This window comes from Leucopleurus acutus, assembly GCF_964270905.1.
Source record: "Leucopleurus acutus genome assembly, chromosome: 2".
Lineage (NCBI taxonomy): Eukaryota > Metazoa > Chordata > Mammalia > Artiodactyla > Delphinidae > Leucopleurus > Leucopleurus acutus.
The window spans coordinates 30,262,848-30,289,833 of NC_139143.1; the positions used below are offsets into that span (position 1 = coordinate 30,262,848).

A 26,986-nucleotide genomic window follows, 5' to 3' on the forward strand; every position below is an offset into this window, starting at 1 on the left:
TAAATTGGTTAAGTGGTAACATATCACTAACTGAGGAGATTAACATTAACATCTGCCCATTCGATTTTTTGCCAGGATTATGCATTTGATTTTAGTAGTTTTCTTGCCAAATGAAGCTGGACTGAAGAGAAAGGCTTTGAACTGGTTAACATGAGTATAACCAAAAAGATAATACGTGGATTCAGAGAAAGGTATAAAAGAAGAAAGGAACTAATCATTCTCTCTCAAAAACAAAACAAATTAAACATACACTAAATGGAAAGAATGTTCCCTTTTAATTAAGACTCACAGAATATTGATGCTGGACTTGATTATCTTAGTTAAACTCCCTCATTTTATATATGAGGAAACTGATGTTCAATAGAGAAAATGTGTTGCTCATTTCCTCCCAGTATGGAAAAGACAATCCAATTTCTTTGAGTATCTCTTGGCACAGTACCTGGCTGCTCCCTTGAGCTTTATGATCCCAGACAATAATGGTCCTTTCAGTAGTAGCAACAATTCGTTTCAGCTGAGAGAGGTAATCACAACCTGTAATCCAGGAGGTATCCTGATAGAAAAGCATAGGATTGGCATGTTGTGTTTTGGAGTATATTGTGTTTTGTTTTATCACACAATGGTGGCTACTAAAAGAGCAGATTACTTACATTAAAAGCCCCATTTTGCCCCCTTATTTCCAGAGGAGCCACACAAGGTCTCTTCTTCAATGTCCTGAGAAGAAGCTTCCATCTTTTTCCCTTTCACCCTCAGCCTGAGTTTCTCAGAACCATCATCTGGAGAATGACACAGCTAGAGCCTGGCACAGCTCTCTGGAAGCACACAGCCACTGACCAAGCAGTCATCTTTATGCACTGTTCTTTTACATGAGAACACTTCTGCACAGGAGCTCAGTGGGACTAGATTTAGGGCACCGATTAAGTGAGTTTTCTGGCCCTGTCCTCATGCTTAAATTTTTTAGCTGGAAAAGACCTTGGTGGTCATCTGGTCAGTGATCAAGTTGAGGTCAGTGAGTCTGCCTTGTGCTTTCCTAAAGTCACCAGATTGGCATGGCTAGGATCCATAATATCTCTGACAACACACTACTTTACGAGAACAATGGCTCCCACTCGTGAGTGTCTTCTGTGCCAGAAACTGCTGCCTGTGTTTCAGGCATGCCCTTGAACCTTCTGTAAAACCCGTTAGGAATTTTAAGAAAGTTTAAGAAATGGAGGCTCAGAGACTCCTCTGCTTGGCACTCTCAGTGCATTTCAGTGCATACAAGCAGGGTGAAAGTCAATCCTTCTCCATCTCTCATAAAGCCACGGTGGGATTCTGAGAGCAATTCACCATAGCTTTACAATATCTGCCACAAGATTACTGTTCCAGTTAGCAATATGGATTAAATAAATTACAATATTGCACTCAAGTTTTTTAATGCTGTTTTCAAGTTTAGAATAAAATGTTTTCAAATAATTTTCACTGGCTATTTCCTTGTTCTCACAACATGGGTTTTGTCTGTCTTTCACTTTCCTCAATAGTGAGCACTTAGAAAAACAGACGAAGATTTTAAATTGAAGCTTCCAAGGAATAGTCAGCTTCCAAGCAATTCTCTACCATCAAATTAACTCAGAAAGCAAGGTCTGTGTCCTCTTTGCTGTTGCTCAAGCTTTAGTTTGGATCCTAGTCAATAAAGATAAAGCTACAGTCTATGAGAACCTCTTATTCTCAGAGTGTATTCAGGCTCTTCATTGAGATTTTGATTAGTTATGGAGGAACCATCATCAATCAGTTTAACTTAATTAGGAATTTTTTTAAAGTACTTACTGTAACATTGGTGCTGGTCTGAACTCTCATCTATAAGAAAAAGGAAGAGAATAATGATCCCCAGCTGGCACTACAATTAAAGATGAAAATGCTGGCTCTAAAGCAACACGGTACCTCCTTGGTTAACCTCACTTGTCATGTCTACCTTCTGTTAGTCTCCTTGTTCCTTCTGCCTCTGAAAAATCTAGCTGTAATCTAGCTCTGTAAAATAATGCACTGTTTGCTTTGGGCAAGTTTATGTTTCCGTGGCTTGTCTTTAAGCCTGGTCACTATGCTCTTAGGCTTAAACTTTATTAGTTATTTGTTCCTTCTATTTGCAAACTGCCTCACATTCTTTAGCTATTCAGAGCAACCTTTGATAACAGAAATTGGGACTGCAAAATAATACTAACAGCAATGGCAAGAACGGTAAACAGGTCAATATGGATATAGATTGATACAGAAAAAAAAAACTTTTCATTTGAGTTATCTCTCAAGTTACTGAGATTTAAGAACATTCTATCCAGTGGGCTTTCTCTTTTATTCAATAAATATGTATTGAATGAATATCATATCCTAAGTACTATGCTGGCTGAGAATCATAGATTTATCCAAGCAGAGCTAGTATGTATTACTTGAGCAGCCTCTTATACCCTTAAAGCATGTTAAATGCTCCCAAGGTAAAGGTTAGTGTCTGAAATATATTAATGACCTAGTTTCTTTTGCATGCTCTAATGGTCTTGGGGAAAGTCTAGAAAATGGCTGCCCAGAAGGATGGCTCATGTGAAAAGGAGAAAAAGTAAATCGAGATTACTAAAACTGTTAGTTCTGGTCATCACAGACTGTCTTTCATCTGAAGAGTTCAAAAATGCTTTTCCAACCGGGACTTTTTTCTAGATGGAAAAAATAAAGGGCTCAAAGAAATTCCTCCTCTATTTCTCTATCTCTATCTTTAGTGGAAGTCACTTGTTTAAAATTCTCTTATCTGCTCTAAAATTTTTATAATCCTTATATATCTTCTGAATTTTCTAAATCTAGCCTTTTTGTAGGAACTTTCATTAATGACATTTACAGTCTACATCACCAAGCCCTCCAGCGAGCACCATGAAAATCCTTAAATGTATTTATTCTACCTCAGATAGAGCCTAAACTGTGGGTGTAAGATATTTTGCATTATTAATGGCTATCTTTTAATAAATTATTCCTGTGACCTACCCTGCCAAATTACTTTTCTCACAGAATGTACCATCCTATTTTTAAGGCATGCAGCATTCAAAATACTATTTATTCCTGGAGTACCAAATCTTTAAATAGAAACAGGTGGTGAGCATCTGCATGTTCGTGAGTACACATGTGTGCGCCTATAAGCATGTGTGAGTGAGTGTGTGTGTGAGTGTGAGGGAGAGAGAGGGAGAGAGAGAGAGAGAGAGACATATCTGGAAATATGATAATGCCCTCTCACTTATTTCACATAACCCTGAACTATTTCATTATGAAGATCATAATTTTCCTCCTCACTGTTTTTCTTTAGATACCATGTTAGTTCTATTTTTGAGGAAATAAAGGTAAAAAATGAGAAGGGAATTAATGCATCGAGAAAAGAGTGATCAAGGAAGGTTTTCACACTTCAATGAGGCAAATCCATTTTTATTTTCACATTATTTGTTCATAATTGTAATTGCCAACATTTACTAAGTGCTTACAATGATGTTAAGTGCTTTATGTTGATTAACTCATGTAAACATCACAACTACGTAGGGAGGGATATTCTCTGGTTTGGATGAGGAGGAACTGGGGCCTGGATATAAAAAGTAACATGCACAGCTAGCAGTGTGGAGGCAAAGCCAGTCTCCACACCCATGCTCAGAATCTCCTGCTGCACCTCTGGGTGCAGGCCACCCTCTCTGACACGATCTGGCTGCCTATGATGGAAATCACTGAAAGGCTGAAAATTATTGTTGAAATTTTAATCATGTGATGATTATTTTAAATATATTTTATTTGTATAAAGCTTGCCTCTACTTGGAAATAAACTAATAATTGGACCAATTTTTTGATATTTAACACCAAACATTTATTTTCATGGTGAAATATGATATAGATGATATCATCTTACATTCCATGAAAATCTCTCATAGTTTGAAAATAGAAGTCCAAAACATAAATTTAGAAAGAAATGACAATAATAGCAATGCCTTAAAATGTTTCCAACATTCATTATCTCATTTGAAATTCACTACAATCCTCTGAGGGAGAGGAGACTGATCCTATTGTCTTCATTTTACAGATATGAAAAAAAGAGACGTGAAAATATACAAGTTGGCTCATTAAGTTCCCTACTTAACATCTAGGCTGTTAAAATAGAGGAGCTAGAATTTGAGCCTTGTTTTTAACTTCAAGTACAAGGTTCTTGTTGGGACCTTTTATTACTTGGTAGTATTATGACAAAATCACTTGGCTTGTGAGTGTTTATGATGTTATCTGAGAAATTATCCAGGATCATCCTTAATTATGCTGATGCCACATGGTTCAATATGACACCCCAAGGAACAATGTCAAATGCAGTTACCAAAACCTCAAAAACTGCTGTGGGGTTCAGCGAGCTCCTCGTTTTAGTAATACTTGGTTGTTTTTTTTTTTTGGAATAACTGAAATATGGCTATGGTTTCTGCTGCATCTGATACATAGGCATAATGCATAGACAAAACAAAAGAGAGGAAGGAAGGAAGAAAGGAGGGAGGAAGGAATCCAAGCTTTCAAATTACCTGGCTATTAAAGACTGTTATCAATCCTTTCTGAGAAGCTGTTACTAGTAAATCCAACTGAGGAATCTTGACAATGCACTTAATCACATCGCGTCTTCTACTACCTGTTGATGGCACAACACTCGTTTCAACTCCTAGCAGTAAAGATCCTAAAAGTCACTTGTTAGTTTTATTTAAAAAAAAGAGAAAGGAAGCAACCAACTTTTTGCTAGAAAGGCTTTAGTTACTTAAAAATTAAAGTGGAATAAAACCAAAAAATGAACAACTATTGCTTTTTAATTATCCTTAGAGATAGTAATCTGACGTTATAGTGCTTTCCAACTAAACATGGTGCATGAATTCCCAGAGAAAATGTAAGATCATACCCCATCCCACCTCCACGTGTACATTTCAGAGAATGAGTTTTCCAAATGTCTTTTAGAATCATTTCTATTTTAAGATCTTCACATCTCAGGAGCTCTTTCTTTGAACTATCACCATGTGATTTACACAGAATAAAAACCTAATACTATCTCAGGCTTTCCAGTACAAAAGAATGAAACTACTTTAATACTGTTTTTAAGGCTTTTTTTTTCTTTTTTTTACTTTATGCATTTTGAAAAAAACACTTTCAAGTTTCTTTGCCTATGTGCTGAATGATAAAGCCACACATACTGGGCCTCTTCCCAGGATGATTTAAATCAAGTTTTTATAATTGTAAATTCTTAGAGAGGAAAAGCAAGTGGACAAATCTCACACTCCAGTATTATCCCCCTAATTCATGCATTCTCAACAGAGAAATTATTGCTCCCAAAGGGGTACAAATTGGTTCTTGGGCAGGGGGTGGCGGTGGCGGTGGTGTGTGAATGAGTTTTACTCTCTGTGTCAAAAGCTCAGATATACATACAGTACATAGACCGATATACAGTATATCTGAGGTATTAAAATGTCTAGGGGTCAGGGGGAAGGAGGTTGAGAGGGGATTTGGGATGAGATTAGAAAAGAAGGTCCAAAAGATTCCTTGGAGGGGTCAATAATGAAAAAACAGGCACAGAATATTATTTTATTCCAAGCCACCATCATTCTCTCTGCTTCAACTCCTTCCCCACTATAGACCACTTTTATCACAGAAGCCAGAACATTTGAAGGGTAACTCAGGCCAGGCCTCTCTCCTCTCTGCAGCCTTCTCACAGCTTTCTGTCTCACTCAGAAGTCTTTAGCATGTCCACAAGTCCTTGGACATCTGTGCCTATGCCACTGTTGCCTCTCTAACCTCATCTTCTACTACTGTCCCCCTACCACTCCACTCCAGCATGAAGTGTGTGGTTCGCTCTCATATCTCCTTCAGGTTTTCCCCAACTACCCTATTTAAAATCTCTCCAAACCAGCTTCTTCCCACACTCCTGTTTTATTTTTCTCCACAGTCTGCCTACTTTATTATTTTTTCTGTAGCACTTAATTTACTTGTTTGATTTTTTTATTGTCTATCTCTCCCCATTAGAATGTAGACTCCATGACGTCAGGGATTTATGATTGTTTGTTCATTGCTGTATCCCCAGCACTTAGAAAGTTACTCGGCCCACAAAGTAGACCTTAACGATTATTTGCTGAGTGAATAAACAAGGTACAGAACCCAACTGCTATCTATAAAGATGCTTTCAAAGTTCTAATTTAGGATGCCAGCAACATATTTCCCTTACTCACTGGCCACTCTTCACTCAGTGATGACAGAAGCAGGGATAGCTCCCTTGCTTCTGTTCTTTGATGATAGTTCCCATGGAGGGACCCAGAGGTTAGGCTCTGGTGAGGCCTATGGTTGGGCTAAGGAAGGGTCAAAAACAAGGGTGGGTTTTGCTCACAAAGGACTGGGTTTTTTTTTTTTTCCTTTTAAGGAACACCAGATTTGACCTAGACTATGCCCTTCATCTCAGAATTTGCTATGAAACGCTGGAGGACGGGGCAGATTCCAGGGTTTGCCTTTCCTCACCTTGGACTTCTTCCTCCCTGTAGGGAAGAAAGGAAAGAAAACCCAAGTTGTCAATAGTGGAGAGGGAAATGAGTTCCTGGGGTCCAGTTTCAAATTTTAAAACAAATGACATATGTAAACTGGAGACCTCTTAATCTGAGGTAACACTCCTCTGTGATTGGCACAAATTTACAGTTTTAGAGGTGTAGGGTTAAACCTCCATAAGATAATTAAGGGTGAGGACATGGGAAAGACTTCTAATAAGTGAAAACTTGAAAATTCAATTTTAAGAATATTTATTTTTAAAAATATGATCCATTTGGTACCAAAGCATGCATTATTGAGGTGACATTGTAGAGAGCTTTAACTTAAGATCTGAACCTCTTCAGGAAAATGGGAATTTCCCTCCCTAACATACCTTACTTAGTGTCCTTCAGAGCAATGATATTTCCAACTCAACTGCAAGTTTCTTCTGATATTGCATTCGAAACTGTCACTCCCCTTTCTTGTTATAAAGTATTGATCAAGTAAATAAGATGAAAAATGGTTTAATGGAAATGTTATAGTCCCAATATTTATTTTTGAGAAAATATTAAAACCCACATTAATCTGTTAGGGAAATTTAAATTATCACCTGAAATTACAACTCGTTGTTTTCTAGAAACGAGGAAAACCAAATTTTCTTCATCCATTTGCGAAGTAAGAGAATCTTCTTCAGAGGAGAAGTATCCAAAGATCTAAAATCCCAAACAACACATATAAACATGCACAATATCTCAGAAATGGCTGTAAAGTAAGAGATTTAATGTTGGTTGAATTTGAAGTCTTAATTTGGACTAACAATCAACAGCTTGATTTATAAATATCAAGGGGTTCTGATATAAATATCAGAAGGCAGTTTAATGTATTCAACATACCGCATGCTGCTGGTGCATGATTTTTGAGCAGTCATTGATTTTTCTCTCCAATAGATAAACTGATGTACTCGGCTGGTGTCCTTGCTCAGACTGATAGTTCAATTAGGAGATGGCACTTGTTTGGAAATCAAATCAGCCTCCATCAGACAGGGTCTCAGCTGAAAATCCTGACAATGAATTTGGCCACTCTCAAATAACTATTCCTACCCATTTTCCATAAATCTTCCTGAACAAGATTTTTCATTCCTTTTTCAGGGGAATTTTGGAATTTTACTGTTCCAAATCCTATCCTCCAGGTGTTGCATGAAAATTAATTACTATGAAAAGATATCTTGAAGTAAAAAAGTGCATTTTATTTGTGAATAAATTGTCAGATTATGTAATTCCAAGGAATTTGAAAAATAAGATAGCTGTTTTTCAGCTGTCTATGAATAAGCAGAAATAAAGTCCTTAGAAGTTAATGACACACTGTATTTCTTATAAACTTGAGACTAGTTGGTGCTTGGTAGTGAATAAACAGAATGAGCTTCTGAAATTCAAGTGTACATGCAAACCACTGGGATCCTACTAAAGTGCAGCTCTGACTCGTAGGCCTGGGAGTGTGCATTTCTAAGAGCTCCCCATGAGGGACCACACTTTCCATATAAAGGACCTAGTGACTAAATGAGTCAATTGAAAATAAATCAAAACCAACTATATATCAGTTTGTTTTAATAACATTTGTCTATTTTGATGCTAGATGATGGCTTAGCATTAGGTGTTAACATGTCCTTTCATCAGTTGGTTTACAAATGTTACTACTTCCTCCTTTACATTCTCCCCCATCCAAACCTAACAACATAAACCAGCTGCCTTAATAATTTCCTACAATTAGATTTCATTCTTTGGGAAGATGAAGATTATCAAAGACTCTCTTGTATTTTCCAGTTTTCTTCCCACCAGCAAAAGCAGTATTCAATTAAAAGCTTAAGTAATTTATTATCTTCTCAGAAATTGCCACTAATTTTCCATGAGTACAGAACCTCTGCATTTAGTATCTAATTACCTCTGAAGGACTGAGAAAAGAGAAAGCAGAGAGCTTTCAATAGATCTCTGTTGGAGCGGACAGGAATCTTTTGTCCCTGCAACTTCCTGCCATCACTGATTGATGCATTACCCAGTTAATAGACATACATTGATCTGCACCTTAAACCTTGTTGGGGCCCAGAGTAGGCCAACCCAAAATGTGTGCCAGTGGCATATCGATTATTATGAATTAAAGTTACTTAAGAAACAGCAAACACAAGAGGGACACTCTGATCCTCCTGTCTCCCTGAAAACAGGAAATAAAGCTTTTGTGTGAAAGGTACACTCCCTTTCACTTTCACATGAAAGGATGTACCAGCCTGCATCCAGAGGTAGAAGGGACACCCTTATTGACAAAGAGAGAGAATTTGTGCCTAGAAGGGAGAAGCCTATATAAACAAACCTTGTTATTTCTTTAATTTACTACCCCAAGCCCAAACTCTGTTATATTCTTTACTAATGGGCACCCCACACCTAAATTTCTTTGTCCTCTCAATTCCTCACAAATTTATTGTTTCTTTGTCTAAAAAGTACAAAAAGCTGCCCGCTTTGGCCACTTCTTAGATCCTATTTCTGTGGGACATCCCTGTGCATAAATTAAAATTTCTTTTTCTCATGTTAATCTGTCTTGTGTAAATTTTATTGTTAATCCAGTCACAAGAACTCAAGAGGTTAGAAGGGAAAATTTCCCCCTTTCCAACATTCTGTATCATTTAAAAAAAAAAGTTATTGAAGTATAGTTGATTTACAATGTTGTGTTAATTTCTGCTGTACAGCAAAATGACTCAGTTATACATATATATTCTTTTTCATATTCTTTTCCATTCTGGTTTATCACAGAATATTGAATATAGTTCCCTGATATCCTATATCATTTGAACCCACAATATGGCCTTATGGCAAGAGCATGCACTGTGGAATCAGACAGTCCAGTGTTTGAGTTCAGACTCTCCAACTGATTGGTACTTAGAACTGGGATAAATACATTTAGCTCCTTAAGTCTCAATGTTCTCATCAGCAGAATAAAAGGTCAAACTTCTGAGGGCATTTTTTAATGGTGGTTAAATGATGTAACATGTGTAGAGCATTTCGCACTGTGTCTGGAATATAATAATTGTTCTTAAAATATTAGCTATAATTATCATTAGAAAGCCTAGATTAAGAAGGTCTCATGGAAGAGAGGAAAAAAATCATAAATTATATCAAGACCATAACCACTAACGAGAAAATTAGGCTCTCTCTGGAGATAGTACTTTAAAACTGTCAGTCCACTTGGGAGTGGAAACATTTCTTCTAAAAGAAAAAGACGAGTCAGATGGGTACTGCAGTAAATTGATGTGTGTGGAACCTCACTGGGAAAGATTTATATGACTCCTCGGCCAGTCAGAACTAAGAGGGAAATTCAGCCTCTTGCCCTTCCTCATTTATCAGATCCCTGCAGCCTTCACTTCCTTTCTTTCTTTTTTTTTTTTAAAGAAGATGTTGGGGGTAGGAGTTTATTAATTAATTTATTTATTTTTGCTGTGTTGGGTCTTCGTTTCTGTGCGAGGGCTTTCTGTAGTTGTGGCAAGTGGGGGCCACTCTTCTTCGCGGTGTGTGGGCCTCTCACTATCGCGGCCTCTCTTGTTGCGGAGCACAGGCTCCAGATGCGTAAGCTCAGTAGTTGTGGCTCACGGGCCTAGTTGCTCCGCGGCACGTGAGATTCTACCAGACCAGGGTTCGAACCCGTGTCCCCTGCATTAGCAGGCAGACTCTCAACCACTGCGCCACCAGGGAAGCCCTTCATTTCCTTTCTTACTCAGTTTAGAATCTGTGGTCTGTCACTTCAATTCCACATTTCCACGGTCCTTCATCCTTTTCTACCACTGCATTGGCCTGGCAGGAAACCCAACTCCTACTTGGGTGCAAGGAAGCCAACTGCTTGTGCTCCTTGCACCCCAATTACTGTGGCAGATCAGCCACAGAAAAAGTCTCCCAGCCCTATGGATGGGGCCATGAATCATTCACAAGCTCCAGCCTCCTGGGTCTTCAGTGCCACCCAGCCTTCATCCCATGCTTCTCTGGGTGATCTTGTATTACATTGTCCACAAAAGCAACGTCAAACCTTCTCCAGTCTTATCAAACATGTGCTCCTTGTTACTCTGCAGCTGGCCTCATTTCCTACTTCAGATGATAGTAGAAGTCTCCAGACAAGAGCTTTCTCAGTATTTCCTGCCACCCTATTCAAAACTTAACCTGGTTTTGGATTCATTCTTTCTTCCCTTCTCCCTTTTAAAGGAAGATGTGTTTCTCCTTTCCTAGACTCATCCCTCTACGTATTCTTTGCAACTCGTCCCCTTTCATCTTCAGAGATTGGCTCTTTTCTCTCTCTTTCTACCGCCTTCCTTTCAGCATGCGGGAATCTCTCTCATCTTAAAAACAAAAATACAGGGGCTTCCCTGGTGGCGCAGTGGTTGAGAATCTGCCTGCTAATGCAGGGAACACGTGTTTGAGCCCTGGTCTGGGAGGATCCCACGTGCCGCAGAGCAACTAGGCCCGTGAGCCACAACTACTGAGCCTGCACGTCTGGAGCCTGTGCTCCGCAACAAGAGAGGCCGCGATAGTGAGAGGCCCGCACACTGCGATGAAGAGTGGCCCCCGCTTGCCACAACTAGAGAAAGCCCTCGCACAGAAATGAAGACCCAACACAGCAAAAATAAATAAATTAATTAATTAATAAACTCCTACCCCCAACACCTTCAAAAAAAAAATACAACAAACCTTCCAAAGGTAATTATAATTATAGATCATAGTCCTTAGTCCTTTTCTTGCTTTCCTCTTCTCCAGCTTCCTACTCCCAATATTGCAACCTCCTTCCATTGCTGTTAAGTTTGGATTCCTCTTGTAGCTACATTTTGCTTTTTGCTGGTTGTAACAACAGACACTCTTTCTGATCTTTGACAGTCTCCCCTCTGTATTAGTTTCCTATTGCTGTGGAAGTAAATTACCACAAACAAAGTGTGCTAAAACAACACTCATGTATTAGCTCATAGTTTCGCGGGTTAGAAGTCCAACATGGGTCTCACATGGCAAAATCAAGATGTCAATAGAGACGCATTCTTTACTGAAGGCTTGGGATAGAGTCTGCTTCTAAGCTCGTTCAGGTGCTTGGCCCGAGGTCCTCATTTCCTTGCTGGTTGTCAGATGGGGCTGCCCTTATCTTTTAGATGCCTCTCTTCAGTCCTGCTACATGGGGCCCTGCATCTCAGCACAAGCAATGGTACTTAAATTCTCCACATTTAGAATCTTCTTCTCTTTTTAAGGACTTACGTGATTACATTGGGCCCACCCAGATAATCCAGGACAATCTCCCTATCTTAAGGTAATTAATTAGTCATCTTAATTGCATCTGCAAAGTCCCTTCACAGCAGTACCTAAATTACTTTGATATTTGATTGGATAATCAGGGGACAGGAATCTTGGGGCAGGTAGCTGGGGTGGTGGACACCTTTTTAGCATTCTGCCTATCACATCCTCCTTTTATAAATGCATTTCAGTACAGTAAGTTATTTGTGCAAAATACAGCAAAAACACCAATATTAGCAGCCAATTTAACCTCAGATAATAGTGTGAGAGAATTTTCAGATAATAATGTGAAATGACAAAGGGAATTAATATTTCCACGTTAATGTCCTCTTTGCAAGTTCAAAACTGTCCACTGAGCACTTAGCTTCCTTCCCAGATGGCACATCAGCCATGCAATTTGTCATACATGTGGTTTACAGTCACATCTATGATAGGTGCCATCCTGTACAATATCTGCTCTTATGGAAATCATACATTTTGCTATTTTTAAGCTTATAGTGACACAATACTACAATGCTTACCATAAGCAATTTCCAAGGAACACTAAAAACATCAAATTACTAAAATTTATTGAGGAAAAATTTAAGAGACATTATAGCAGATAAACTCCTTCCAAAGAGACAGCTAAAGTTATTACATTTTGAAAGGAAATGTTTCAAATAATGTTTTTAAAGAGGAGAAAATATCTCCTTTCTTGTGATGGGCTATAGCCTCATGGATCTCAAATTTCTCTTTCAGTAGTTTAAATTTCAGTCTAGTAACTGTGACATGCTTAGAGTATTTTATGACTATTAATGATGCTTTAGAGTATTAATTTTCTTTTAACTTTGTTATTTCAAGGGCTTGCTCCACGCATTAACTAATCCATCTTTTTAACTACACTTTTTTTTTTTTAGGATTACATAAGGAACACATGTTCAATGTAGAATATTTGGAGAAAATAAAAAGCAGAGGAAAATAAAAATCAGTAGGCAACTCATTTTTTAACCTATCCTGGAGCATTCTTTTCACATTTTTGAAGTCAGCAAATAGTTTTAGATTTATAGTAGTTCATTTTAAATTCACTTTGGGGGAACACAGTTATAGGCATCCCAGATGGTGCTACATGGCTCTTCTTTGAATTAACTGGGTGTGCTCCTGGAAGGAACATGTTTATGAATTGCCCACTGGAAATTTAGACTAACACACTATTGTAGGAAAAGACAATTGTATCAATACCAGAATCTTCTACTGACTGGCTTTATAAATTTAAGACAATCACATTTCTTTAGATTTCTTTACATCTAATTTCTCTCACTATAAATTAAAGGGGCAGGTCCAGATGATAGTTGAGTTATAAGGTTTCATTATTCTATAAGTATCAATTTTTTCAAGTACATTTGCATCTAAAACCTAGGAAAAGAAAGTATACCTTTTTGTGCCATTGCTACAACAAAGAGATTTATATACAATCAGGTTTGTATGTTTGTGCCAGACTTCAAAAGAATAAACCTAGTTTGTACTACCTGATAAGATTGACTGTCTGATAAAAAAGACTAATTTCATTTCACACTGAAATGAAATTAGTCTTCCAGCATTGAATTTCCATTTTACGGATGACAGATCTGAAGCCCAGAAAGGCTAGGTCACATGGCTTGAAATAGAAATGCCTCTTAGGAGCACTAGCACAGATAGTTTGTGAGGAAAATGACAGAAAAATAAAAAACTTCCTGCACCATTTTTTCAAAGTTATTCTTCATATACATACAGTGTGCCAGAGGCTGGTCATAAATTTTTCTAAAACTTGCATATAATTTATAGGAACCCAAGGGATGTAACAGGATAATGTAATTTGAAATTGCTATATAGAGAGGGAGAAAATCTCAACTCCAAGACCGAAGCCAATTTTTTTGTGTGGCTTTAGACAAGTCAGTTAACCTTTCTGTGCTTCATTTTCTTCCTCTTTATTATTGCAATAATATTATCCTCCATAATCTACATCATGGGGCTGTTGTGAAGATTAAATGAGAACATGCATGGGAGGTTTTGGAAAAAAAAGTAAGATGATCATGATGTTCTAGCTGAAAAGGGAAAGAGAAGGAGAAAAAGAAGGAATGGATGAGGGAGACACTGAGGCTCAATTTCCTCATCTACACCATGAAAAGTCTGAATTTAGTGTTTTTGTTGTTGTTTTTTGGTGTTGTTTTGTTTTGTTTTTTTGCAAGGACAAGAAAGTGCTTTATTTATTTACAATAACAACAAAAATTTGTAACATAATTATCTTTCCTCAAAACAGATATCCCTACAAAATACACAGAGGCCAAATTCTCAGCTGATGTAGAATTCCATGTAAAAATGAACTATACTGTGTCTCATTTGTTGTCATTATGGGACATTTTTAGAGCATTGATTTCCTGAATCTAAGTGTGTAATATAATATAAACAGACTTATGTAACTTCCTGAAAGGCATAAATTATTGATATTGACATGAATTATTTGTTATACACTCATTTTTGCATTCTTAGTGGTCTGAAACTATTGCATTCGAAATTCAAGCACACAAACCACGGAAGGAAGGAAGGAAGGAAGGGAGGGAGGGAGGGAGGGAGGGAGGGAGGGAGGAAAAAAGGAAGGAAGAAAGAAAGAAGAAAGAAAAAAAACCCTCATAAGCTCAGCAATCAGAATTCATTCTCTTTGACATATGAAACTTGTACCCCAGTAACCCCTTTTCATGTCTATCATGACCTAATTTAGATGTTTTCATATATATTTTGTTTTCATATTTTCTCTTTCGATGTCATAATCAAGTACAGATCTAAGTAAAAGACATACTTTTACTTTTCATTTCTTGCAAAAAAGAACATACTTCAGAAACATACTCCACAGTAGAATCTTCATGCTCATCTACAGGTGTCCAAGGCTTTGTAATTGCTCACCAGAAGTTTGTTAGTTTTTCAATTAACATAAGCAACCTAAAATATTTATAAGAATTATCAAAAATACAAGGTTGTATTGAAATTCAATTACTGGTGTGCTGGGCTATGTATTAGTTTAGCTGTATTAATTCCAAAAATCAGTTTTATTGTAATTTTATTAATTTTTGTCTTCCAGTTTTAGAGATATAATTGATATACAGCACTGTATAAGTTTAAGGTATATAGCATAATGATTTGACTTACATGCATCATGGAATTATGACCTAAATATGTTTAGTGAGCATCCATCATCTCATGGATATAAAATTAAAGTAGAAAAAAATATTTTTCCTTGTGATGAGAACTCTTAGGGTTTACTCTCTTAACAACTTCCATATGTAACCTACAGCAGTGTTAATTATATTTATCGTGTTGTACATTACATCCCTAATACTCCTTCATCTTATAACTGGAAGTTTGTATATTTTGACCACTTTCAGCCAATTCTCCCTAATCCCACCCCACACCTCAGTAAACACAAATCTGATATCTTTTTCTATGAGTTCTGTTTGTTTGTTTTTGAAGTATAAATGACCTACAACACTATGTTAGTTCCTGGTACACAACATAGAAATTCAGTGTTTCTACACATTTCAAAACAATAACCGTGATAATCTATTTGTCATCTGCCACCATACAAAGGTATTATATAGTTATGACTATATTCCCCACACTGTATAATTCATACCTGTGGCTCACTTATTTTGTAACTGGAAGTTTGTATCTCTTCATCTCCCTCACCTATTTCTTACCTCCCCCCACAGCCCTCCCCTCTGGAAACCACATGTTTTTTCTCTGTATCTATGATTCTGTTTCTATTTAGTTATATTTGTTCATTTGTTGAATTTTTTAATTCCACATATAAGCGAAAAATTACAGTATTTGTCCTTCTCTGTCCTGGAGAATGTTCCATGTACACTTGAAAAGAATGTGTATTCTTATATAAAATAGATAAGCAATGAGGACCTACTGTATAGCACAGGGAACTATATTCAATATCTTGTAATAACCTATAATGGAAAAGAATCTGAAAGAATATATATATGTGTGTGTGTGTGTGTGTGTGTGTGTGTGAATCACTTTGCTGTACACCTGAAACATTGTAAATCAACTATCCTTCAATTTAAAAAATAAAATAAAATTAAAAGTTGCAAAAATTTTAAAAAAGAATGTGTATTCTGCTGCCTTTGTATGGAATGTTATATATAGACCTATTAAGTTTATCCGGTCTAATGTGTCATTTAAGACCAATGTTTCCTTACTGACTTTCTGTCTGGATGATCTGTCCATTATTGTAAGTGGGGTGTTAAAAGTCTCCTACTATTATTGTGTTACTGTCAATTTCTCCCTTTATGTCTGTTAATCTTTGCTTTACGTATTTAGGTGCTCCTATGTTGGGTATGTATATATTTACAACTGCTATAACTGCTTGTATTTATCCCTTGATCATTATGTAATGACCTTTTTTGTCTCTTGTTACAGTTTTGTTTTAAAGTCTGTTTTGTCTAAGTATTGCTGTACTGGCTTTCTTTTCATTTCATTTGCATGGAATATCTTTTTCCATCCCCTCACTTCCGGTCTGTGTGTATCTTTAGATATGAAGTGAGTCCCTTGTAAGCAGCATATATTTTGGTCTTGTTTTTGTATCAATTCTATATCTTTTGATTGGAGTATTTATAAATAAATATAATATACACTTATTTTTTTACATTTTATACTTTATAAATATAAATACTTATATTTAAAGTAATTATTGATAGATATGTACTTATTGCCATTTTGTTCATTGTTTGGGGGTTTTTTTGTAGGGGTTTTGGTTCCGTTCCTTTTTTTTTTGATCTTTTGTGATTTGATGACTTCTTTAACATTATCTTTGAATTACTTTATCTTTTTTGTGCATGTATCGATTATAGATTTTTGGTTTGTAGTTAGCCAAACCACAAGAGGTTTATATGTAGCAATCTATATATCCAGATAGCTAGACAGATATGTTATTATTTTAAGTTATTGATCTCTTAAGTTTGAACACATTTTAACAACCCTGCATTTTTACTCCCCCTCCCAAGTTTACTGCTTTTGGCATCCTATTTTACATACTTTTGTTTTGAGTATCACTTAATAACTTATTGTGTATAGAGATGATTTTACTATTTTTGTGTTTTAACCTTTCTGTTACCTTTATAAGTGGTTGATCTAGTACTTTTGCTGCATATTTGCCTTTTCCAATGAGTTTTTCCTTTTGTAATTTTCATATTCCTAGTTGTGCCCTTTCCTTTCTACTTAGAGAAGTCCCTTTAATATTCCTTGTAAAGTTGGTTTTGTGGTGCTGAAATTTTTTAGCTATTGCTTGTCTTTTTTCTCACCTTCAAAGCTGAATAATAGCCTTGCTGGGTAGAGTATTCTTGTTTGTAGGTTTTTCCCTTCATCACTTTAAATATGTTGTGTCATTCCCTTCTGGCCTGCAGAGCTTCTGCTGAAAAATCAGCTGATAGCCTCCTGGGAGTGGCCTTGTGGGTAACTTGTTGCTTTTCCTTTGCTGCTTTTAATATTCTCTCTTAATCTTTAATTTTTGCCATTTTAATTACAGTGTGTTTTGGTGTGGTCCTCTTTGGGTTGATCCTGTTTGGGACTCTCTATGCTTCCTAGTCCTGGATGTCTGTTTCCTTCCCCAGGTTAGGAATGTTTTCACCTATTATGTCTTCACATATGTTTTCTGCCCGTTTCTCTCTTCTCCTTTTGGGACCCCAATAATGCAAATGTTAGTATACTTGATGTCTCAGAAGTCTCTTAAACTGTTATCATTTTTTTAAATTCTTTTTTCTTTTTTCCTTTCAGCTTGAATGATTTCTACTACTCTGTCTTTCAGTTTGCTGAACATTCTTCTGTATCATCTACTCTACTGTTGATACCTTTTAGTGTATTTTTAATTCCAATTGTTGTGTTTTTCATCTCTATTTTGTCCTTTGTATTTTCTAACTCTTTGTTAAACTTCTCACTCTGTTCATCCAATGTTCTCCCAAGTTCTTTGATTATCATTGTGATCATTACCTTGAATTTTTTTTTTTTTTTTTTTTTGCGGTACGCGGGCCTCTCACTGTTGTGGCCTCTCCCATTGCAGAGCACAGGCTCCAAACGTGCAGGCTCAGCAGCCATGGCTCACGACCTCAGCCGCTCCACGGCATATGGAATCTTCCCGGACCGGGGCACGAACCCGCATCCCTTGCATCGGCAGGCGGACTCTCAACCACTGTACCACCAGGGAAGCCCTACCTTGAACTTTTTATTGGGTATATTATTTCCACTTCACTTAGTTCTTCTCAGATTTTATTTTGTCCCTTTGTCTGGAACATATTCCTCTGTTGCCTCATTTTGCTCTGTTTTTATTTCTATGTATTTTGTAGGTTGGTTATATTTCCCAGTTTTGGAGAAGTGGACTTATGTAGGAAATATCCTATGAGGACCAATAGCACATTCCTCTCTGGTCATCAGAGTATATGCTCCAGGGGTACCCTCTATGTGGGTGGTGTGGGTCATTCTGTTGTGACAGGCTGTCTACTGTGGCTGGTTCCCAGTGCAGTTGGTTGCCAGGCCCTGCCTTGTGTAGAGGCTGCCAGCTGCTGGTGGGTGGCTGGGTCCTGTCTGGCTGGCTGTAAGGATTTAGTGGTCCTGGGGTTGGTATTCACATACTTGTGGGTTGGGTTGTGGCCCAGGGGGTCCCAGGCTTGGTGTCTGCCCACTGGTGGGTGAGATTCAGCCCTGGGTCTAGTGCTGACCCATTGGTTGACAGAGCTGGGTCCTGGGGTCTCTGACTGAGAGGCCTGGGGCTCCCAGAGTTTGTGTTCACCCACTGGTGGGTGAGGCTGGGTCCGATGGCTGGCTGTGGGGTCCCAGGGGTCCTGGGGTGAGTGCTATCCAACTGATGGGTGAGACCTTGTCTTGGGCCCTCTGGTGGGAGGGACTCAGTCCTGGGGCAGCTGACATCTCAGGGGGTCTTATGGCAGCTGACCTGCTGGTGGGTGGGGCTGGGTCCCTTCCCAGCTAGCTGCTTGGCCTGGGGCATCCCAGGACTGGTGCCAACCGACTGGTGGACAGGACAGGTCCTGCTGATAAGCTAGAGGAAGGATTCCAAAATGGCACTTGTTAGCACTAGTGTCTTCATTATGGTATGAGATCCCAAAACTGTCTGCTGCCCATGTGTATGTCCCCTCAGTGATTTCCAGCTGCAACTTGCCTCTCTGGGAGGCTCTCCAAAATCAGCAAGTGGTTATGACCTGTGCTCTTTTCACATTACTGCTTCTGTCCAGGGTCCCATAGTGTGTGAGATTTTACGTGTGCCCTTTATGAGTGGAGTCTTTATTTCCCACAGTCCTCTGGCTCTCCTGAAAGTAAGCCCCACTGACCTTCAAAGGCAAATATTCTGGGGGCTCATCATCCTGGTGAAGGACCCCTGGATGGGGTGTTCACTGTGGGGTTTGGACCCCTTGCTCCTTGGGGAGAACCTCTGCAATTATGATTATTCTCCCATTTCTGGGTCACCTGCCCAGGGGTATGGGTTTTGACTATCCCATGACTCCGCTCCTCCTATCCATCTTGTTGTTTCTTCTTTATATCTTTAGTTGTAGAAGATTTTTTCTGCTAGTCTTCAGCAAAAGACATCAGTCCCTTCTCTTTAAATAGTTGTAATTTTGGTGTGCACATCGAATGAGGTAAGCTCAGAACCTTCCTACTCTGCTATTTTGGCCAATCCCTGAGGAATTCTATTAAATCTATAAGTTAATTTGCGGGCCATTTTTTTCTTTACAAATTGAGTCTCCCAATTATTTTCCAGATTTTCTCTTATTCCTTCAGTAAAATGTCATAATCTTATACATTCCTTAATAGATTTATCCCATAATATTTTCTGCTATTTGTTTCTCTTGCAAATGAATCTTTTTTTCCTGTTAGCTTTATGTGTGTGTTGTAAGGGTTATTGCTGACGTTTATGAAAGTTACTGATTCTTGCATGTTTATCTTCATTGAATTCTCTTGAACTTTCATCTTACTTCTAATAGCTAACAATGTGATTCTCTTGTATATGCCTAGTAGACATCATACACAAATAATGACAATTTTGTATTTTTTCATAGATTATTACATATCACTTTTTTTTCTTTACTTACAACCTCCAATAAAATGTTGAAGACTAGTGGTGATAATAGGTGTCCTTTTCTTGTTCTTGACTTTAATGGGAGTGTTTCTAGTATTTCACTATTAAATATGATCCTTGATTAAATATATTCCTATTAAGTCTCTCTGGTGAACACATCCTAATGTGACTCCTCACCACACACATACAAGAGTCACACCTTTGTATCATCTCCATCCCTTGAGTATGCATAGAACCTGTGACTTGCTTTTAACCAAAAGAATAAAGCAAATGAAATGGGCTGTTTCTCTCATAATTATATTATTTAAGACTGTTTTCATGGACTACGGAGATAGAGATTCTACTGCCAGCCTTGAGGAAGCAAATTTGTGAACTGTCTATGTAGAGGGCTATGTGGCAGAGAACTGCACACAGCCTCTAGGACATGAGGGCATTGTCCAGTCTCCAGTTTCCAGCCAATAAAGAGATGAGTCCTTCAGTCATACAAAACAAGTAACTGAATTCTGCCAACTCTCTGAATTAGCTTGGAAACAGATTTTCCTCTAGTCAAGCCTCTAAATGAGAATACCTTGATTGCAGCCTTGTGAGACCCTGAGAAGAGGACCCAATTAAGCTGTGCCCAGACTCCTGATCTATGGCACTTGTGAGATAATAAGTGTTTCTTCTTTTTATTCTCTATTTTTTAAATTGAAGTATAGTTGATTTACAATGTTGTGCTAATTTCTGCTGTACAGCAAAGTGACTCAGTTTTACACATATATACTTTTTTTTTATATTCTTTTCCATTATGTTTTATCGGAGAAGATTGGGTGTAGTTCCCCATACTATACAGTAGGACCTCGTTGTCCATCTATTCTAAATGTAATAGTTTGCATCTACTAACCCCAAACTCCCAGTCCTTCCCTCCCCTCCCCCCTCCCCCTTGGCAACCACAAGTCTGTTCTCTATGTCTGTGAGTCTGTTTCTGTTTCGTAGATAGGTTCATTTGTGCCATATTTTAGATTCCACATATAAGCGATATTATATGGTATTTGTCTTTCCCTTTCTGACTTACTTCACTTAGTATGATAATCTCTACTTGCATTCATGTTGCTGGAAATGGCATTATTTCATTCTCTTTTATGGTTGAGTAGTATTCCATTGTACACATATACACCACATCTTCTTTATCCGTTCATCTGCTGATGGGCATTTAGGTTGTTTCCATGTCTTGGCTATTGTGAATAGTGTTGCTATGAACATAGGGGTGGGTATAATTTTATCTGGGTATATGCCCAGGAGTGGGATTTCTGGATCATATGGTGGTTCTATTTTTAGTTTTTTGAGAAACCTCCATACTGTTTTCCACAGTGGCTACACTAACTTACATTCCTACCAACATTGTAGGAGGGTTCCCTTTTCTCCACACCCTCTCCGACATTTGTTATTTATAGATTTTTTAAACGATGGCCATTCTGACCAGTGTGAGGTGGTATCTCGTAGTTTTGATTTGCATTTCTCTAATAACTAATGATGTTGAACAACTTTTCATGTGCTTACTGGCCACCTGTATGTCTTCTTTGGAGAAATATCTATTTGTTGTTGTTGAGTTGTATGAACTGTATATTTTGGAGATTAAGCCCTTGTTGGTTGCATCTTTTGCAAATATTTTCTCCCATTCCATAGGTTGTCTTTTCTTTTTTTTTTTTTTTTTATGGTTTCCTTCGTTGTGCAAAAGCTTGTTAGTGTGATTAGGTCCCATTTGTTTACTTTTGTTTTTATTTATATTTCGTTGGGAGATAGACCTAAGAAATTGTTAGTACAATTTATGTCGGAGAATATATTGCCTATCCTCTCTACTAGGAGTTTTATGGTTTCATGTCTTATGTTTAAGTCTTTAAGCCATAGTTTATTTTTGTGCATGGTATGAGGGTGTGTTCTAACTTTGTTGATTTATATGCAGGTGTCCCACTTTCAAGCACCACTCGCTGAAGAGACTGTCTTTTTCATATTGTACATTCTTGCCTCCTTTGTCAAAGATTAACTGACCATGGGTGTGTGGGTTTATTTCTGGGCTCTCCATTCTGTTCCGTTGATCTGTATGTCTGTTTTTGTGCCAACACCACACTGTTTTGATTACTGTAGCTTTGTAGTATTGTCTGAAGTCTGGGAGAGTTATGCCTCCCACAATTCCCCCCCCCCCTTAGGACTGCTTTGGCAATTCTGGGTCCTTTGTGGTTCCATATAAGGTTTAATATTATTTGCTCTAGTTCTGTGAAAAATGTCATGGTAATTTGTTAGGGATTGCATTAAATCTGTAGATTGCTTTGGGTAGTATTGCCATTTTAACAATATTAATTCTTCCAATCCAAGGGCATGGGATATCTTTCCACTTTGAATCATCTTTAATTTCCTTTATTAATGTTTTATAGTTCTCAGTGTCTTTCACCTGAAAGACTTTCACCAAGTCTTTCACCTCCTTGATCAGGTTTATTCCCAGGTATTTAATTAATTAATTTATTTTTTGGTGCAATTTTAAAAGGTATTATTTTTTTACATTCCCTTTCTGATCTTTCATTGTTAGTGTAAAGAGATGCAACCAATTTCTGAATGTTAATCTTGTATCCTGCTACTTTGCTGAATTCATTTATTAGATCTAGTAGTTTTTGTGTGGAGTCCTTAGGACTTTCTTTATATAGTATCATGTCATCTGCATATAGTAACAATTTTTACCTCCTCTCTTCCAATTTGGATACATTCCGTTTCTTTTTCTTGTATGATTGCTGTGGCAAGGACTTCCAATACTATGTTGAATGGAAGTGGTGAGAGTGGGCGTTCTTGTCTTGTTCCAGATTTTAGTGGGAAGGTTTCAGCTTTCCATCATTGAGTATTATATTGGCTATGGGTTTGTCATAAATGGCTTTTATTATGTTGAGATATGTTTCCTCTATACCCACTTTGGTAAGAATTTCTATCATGAATGGATGTTGAATTTTGTCAAATGCTTTCTTGAAGTTGCTAAATTTAGATAAAAGGAAAGCCTGCTGTTTACAGCAGCATGGTTGGACCTTGAGGATAATACTAAGTGAAATAAGTCAGATGCAGAGAATCATGGTGTGTGATCAGCTTGTGCTCAATTCCCTAATTAGCTGATGTCTTGGAATCTCAATTTTCAGTTTTCTGGTTCTAACCACTCTGGGGGCTACATGCTGGAGGCATAATGATGCAGGTAACTTCTGGTTAACTTACAGTTAACCTGGTGGGGGTTTTAGTATCTTCAGAACAACTTAGGAATGTGCTTCAGACTTATCTTTACCTTTGAAACAGAACTAGGAGTCTTTGTGACTGAGTTATTATGTTTAACTGTTTAAGTTACAGCCATAACTCCTTAAGTTATGGCTACTCTCCTGCCTGAATCTCCTATCTTTGTTTCTGCATTCTTTGCTTCCCCAAACATTAACTGCTAAGGCCTATTCTTTGTTCTACATGGAGGGCCTAGGAGGTCATGGTGTATTTCTACAGCTGCTTTTCCCAATCAACAATTAGCAGGGACACAGAGGATTCTGTCACCGGGAAGGTCCCACAGGGTCTTTCTCAGTTTCAATGTGGGAATTACATGTTCTGTAAAGGCTTAATAGAAACATTTTTTGTTTGCAATTTTCTTCCCAAAATTAATTGATGAATTTGTTTGTCTGCTTGGTTTTGGGGATTTGAGCTATCATTTATTATTGGTTTATAATTTTATTATATTGGAATTTAATTGAAATGTTACTTTTAGCTTTCCCCATGGTCAATTTTGTGATGGCCCTGTATATAGTTGAGATGTATCTTTTCTGTATCTTGGATTCAAAGTTCTATTTATACATATTTACCAGTTCCTTAAATGTGATAGTCAAATCCATTAAATCCTTGCTTTTTCTTTTGCTTACTATATCTACTGATTTTTCAGAGAGAGCCAGATAATTTAAAAATCATTTTGATTACTCTGTATGCAGTGTGAAATTTTTTCAATTGTAAGTTACCTCAAATCCTTTTAGATTTAGAAACAAATCTATAGAATGTAGTCTTCTGTGAGTTTAAATGAGGACTGGAGACTTTCCCTCCCCTTTTCCATAGTTCATAGATTACTTTGCAACCAAACGTGCTTCTATATGTTCTTCCAACAACACCAGAGTGATATCTAAGGAGTCAATACTGTACCAATCAGAAAATGACTCAGGAAACATTAGTTGGTCAACCTCAGCTTTTTTCTTCCCTTAAAAATATGGATACACTGAAATTTGTATAAACTGCCACTACTGAAAAAGAATACCTCATTTAGAATGTAATGAAGGTCAAACATCTGTCTGCCTTACTCTCTTCTAATTATGGGCAGTGCCATACCTTTATGGGTATAGGCATTTAAATGTGCCACACACACACTGTGGGTTTAACCCCTATGGGAGCAACACTTTAATTATTTTTGCTGAACAAAGAAAAATAATACCTGGATTTCATATTACAAACATGAAAAATGACTACCTCACACCAGTCTATAGACGCATCAGGGTTGTTGCAGAGTTTCCTGTAAAAGCATTTCACATCTTGATTCTTCACTTCTGGACCAAAGAGTTCCTGTACAGTCGCATAAAACTTGTCATAATCAATTGCATCTGCATTGTAACAAAATACAAGAACATTGTCATAAAATTCAAAGAAATATATTGCATTTTTCAGCTGCTTTTTTCCCATTTTCTAATCTATTTCATTATTTCAACCTATAAAAACCATATTCTTCTAAAGTTTAAAGATCTTTTCATGGGAACATAACTAGGCTCTTGGCTAGAATATTACTTAGAAGAAAATATTTTACTTTGGTGTTTAGTATCTCCTCCATAGATTTTGTCTCAATTATTTTAGGCATTTTGTTCAGGAATACAAAGATAAGAAAGTGAATCACTTCTTTCCTATTGGGAAAAAGTTTTACCAACAAGAGTGTTTGCTAGAGCTAATCTTGAGTGGAAGATAGAAGTGAGCAAACAGCAATTTTTTTTTGTTTTTTTTTCTTGACAAAATTTTATTATTTTATTTTTTACATGATGTCTTTAATTCATCTCAGCATATTTTTACATATGATGTAAAGTAAGGGTGTTTCATTTTGGATTTTCTAAGAAGCAGACCCCAAGACAGATGCAGAATTGCAAGAGATTTATTGGGGGGAAACTCCTATGAAAAAGGAAGAATGGGAGCAGGAGTAAATGATGAGAGACTTCAGATCATAATAGAGTTCTGATACATATTAAGGGAAAGATAGGTGAATTCATTCAACTCATGAAAGACAGGTCTTCATACCAGTTTTCAACAGGACTCCCAAAGACCCTGAACCTTCACTTGCCCCTTACTCCCTCTTAGGTCTCAGCAAAGGTATTGTTACTGGAAGTGGTGTGGTAAGAACATACCTGCAGGTTCCTTGGTTCCTAGGATTCTTCTGACCCTACACCCTTGTAATTCATCATTTTCCACACTTCATCTAGATCCTTTCAATGCAGAGCCCATTCAGTAAAGTTCTTCGTATCTACCGTCATTGTTTGGGTACCTTCCATCTTTCTCTTTACCATTTGCAGTTGTACTGTAATCTTTGAAAGGCTCCAATCTCTTTTGCACTATCTCTTCTAAAATCTCTCCCCTTGAAATAATTTTTATTAATGTCAAATTTCCTAAAGCTTTGGATAATATCCGACTTTGCCTGACTTTTTATCACTAGCTGCCATGCTGCCATATGCTAGACAGAGTAAAAAAAATCTGGACTCTAGCTTTGTCAATTATTGATTTTTGTGAGCCACGCTAGTAACTTAATATCTCTGACTTTCCACTTTCCCATCTATTATATGGGCAAAATTAAAATCACTACAAAGAACAATTGTTGATTGATTCTTTGACACTGTAAACAGACATACACACAAACCACACCATTGACTGAATATTGATTTTGAAAAATTTTGTGATTCACTGGGGTATAGCAATTGAGTCTCAGGACCAGAAGGAGTTAGACACAAATATGCATTAAGCAACTGTTATGTGTCAGAACTGAGCTAGACAGTGGTCTTAGAATGGAAAACTAGATAGACAAGACCCCTTCCTCTGTAGTTTACATTCTAGTGGGAGAAACAGAAAATCAACAAGTGAACAAAATATTTACAGATTGTGACAGGCAAGACTAATTACTAGAGATAAATCCAATCCAACGTTTGGATTAGTGGTTATCTGTGTAAAAGGGCATGAGAGAACATTCTGGAATGATAGAAATGTTCCCTGTCTTGATCTGGTTGGTAACTACAGGTATGTTTACATATGCCCAAATTTATCGAGTTATACACTTAAGATTAGTGCTCTTTTTCTGTGCTTTACTGTATGTAGGCCATACCTTAGTAACAACTTGAGAATCATTAAGTATAGAGTGAGATAAGTGCTCAAAAGGAAACCAATAGGGAGCTGTGATAGAACTATCTAGTGGCTGGTGTGTGGGGGTGGACCCGAGAGAATCCCTTTCTAAGGACAGGTAAAAAAAAATAAACCTGAGACCTGATAAGCAAAAGGAGTCAACAATGTGCAAAGGTAGACAAGAGGATTTTAGGCAAAGGCTGACAAACACAAAGACACTGAGGCAGGAAAGTGCTTGGTGCATTCTGGGAAGGTCAGTGACATGAAGTATAGTGAGGACTGGGGAAAGTACCATGAGGTGAGATCAGAGAGGAAGGAGGGCCAAGCTAGAGTTAGAAGTTTGTATTTTATTCTAAGCATAATGGTGAGATATCACTAGAGAGTTTGAAAGACACTGGTGGCTGTGAGGAGATAAGAGTGAAAGCTATAAAATCACTGAGGGGCTCGTGCATTTAACCCGGGTTTCAAATGTGGAGGCTTAGGCCAGGATGATACTGAGGGTGATGGTACCTGAGCTGCCATGGAAGTCTCATTTATGCCTGCTTTCTCAACTTATTATTATTATTTTTAGGCCACGCCCTGCCACATGTGGGATATTAGTTCCCTAACCAGGGATCAAACCCATGCCCCCTGCATTGGGAGCATGGAGTCTTAACCACTGGACCAC

General features: G+C 37.6%; 1 protein-coding gene across 1 annotated transcript in view; it reads right to left on the reverse strand.

The window, feature by feature from the left end:
- Positions 1-26,986, reverse strand: part of WDR64 (WD repeat domain 64) — a gene marked incomplete at both ends in the record, with an annotated part of 159,241 nt that overhangs the window by 128,415 nt on the left and 3,840 nt on the right. Inside the window, 5 exons of the mRNA XM_082833645.1 lie at positions 440-550; positions 1,804-1,833; positions 4,548-4,651; positions 7,127-7,229; positions 24,421-24,551. Of these exons, the coding sequence (XP_082689771.1) occupies positions 440-550; positions 1,804-1,833; positions 4,548-4,651; positions 7,127-7,229; positions 24,421-24,551 (479 nt within the window). The remainder of the gene's footprint in view (positions 1-439; positions 551-1,803; positions 1,834-4,547; positions 4,652-7,126; positions 7,230-24,420; positions 24,552-26,986) is intronic.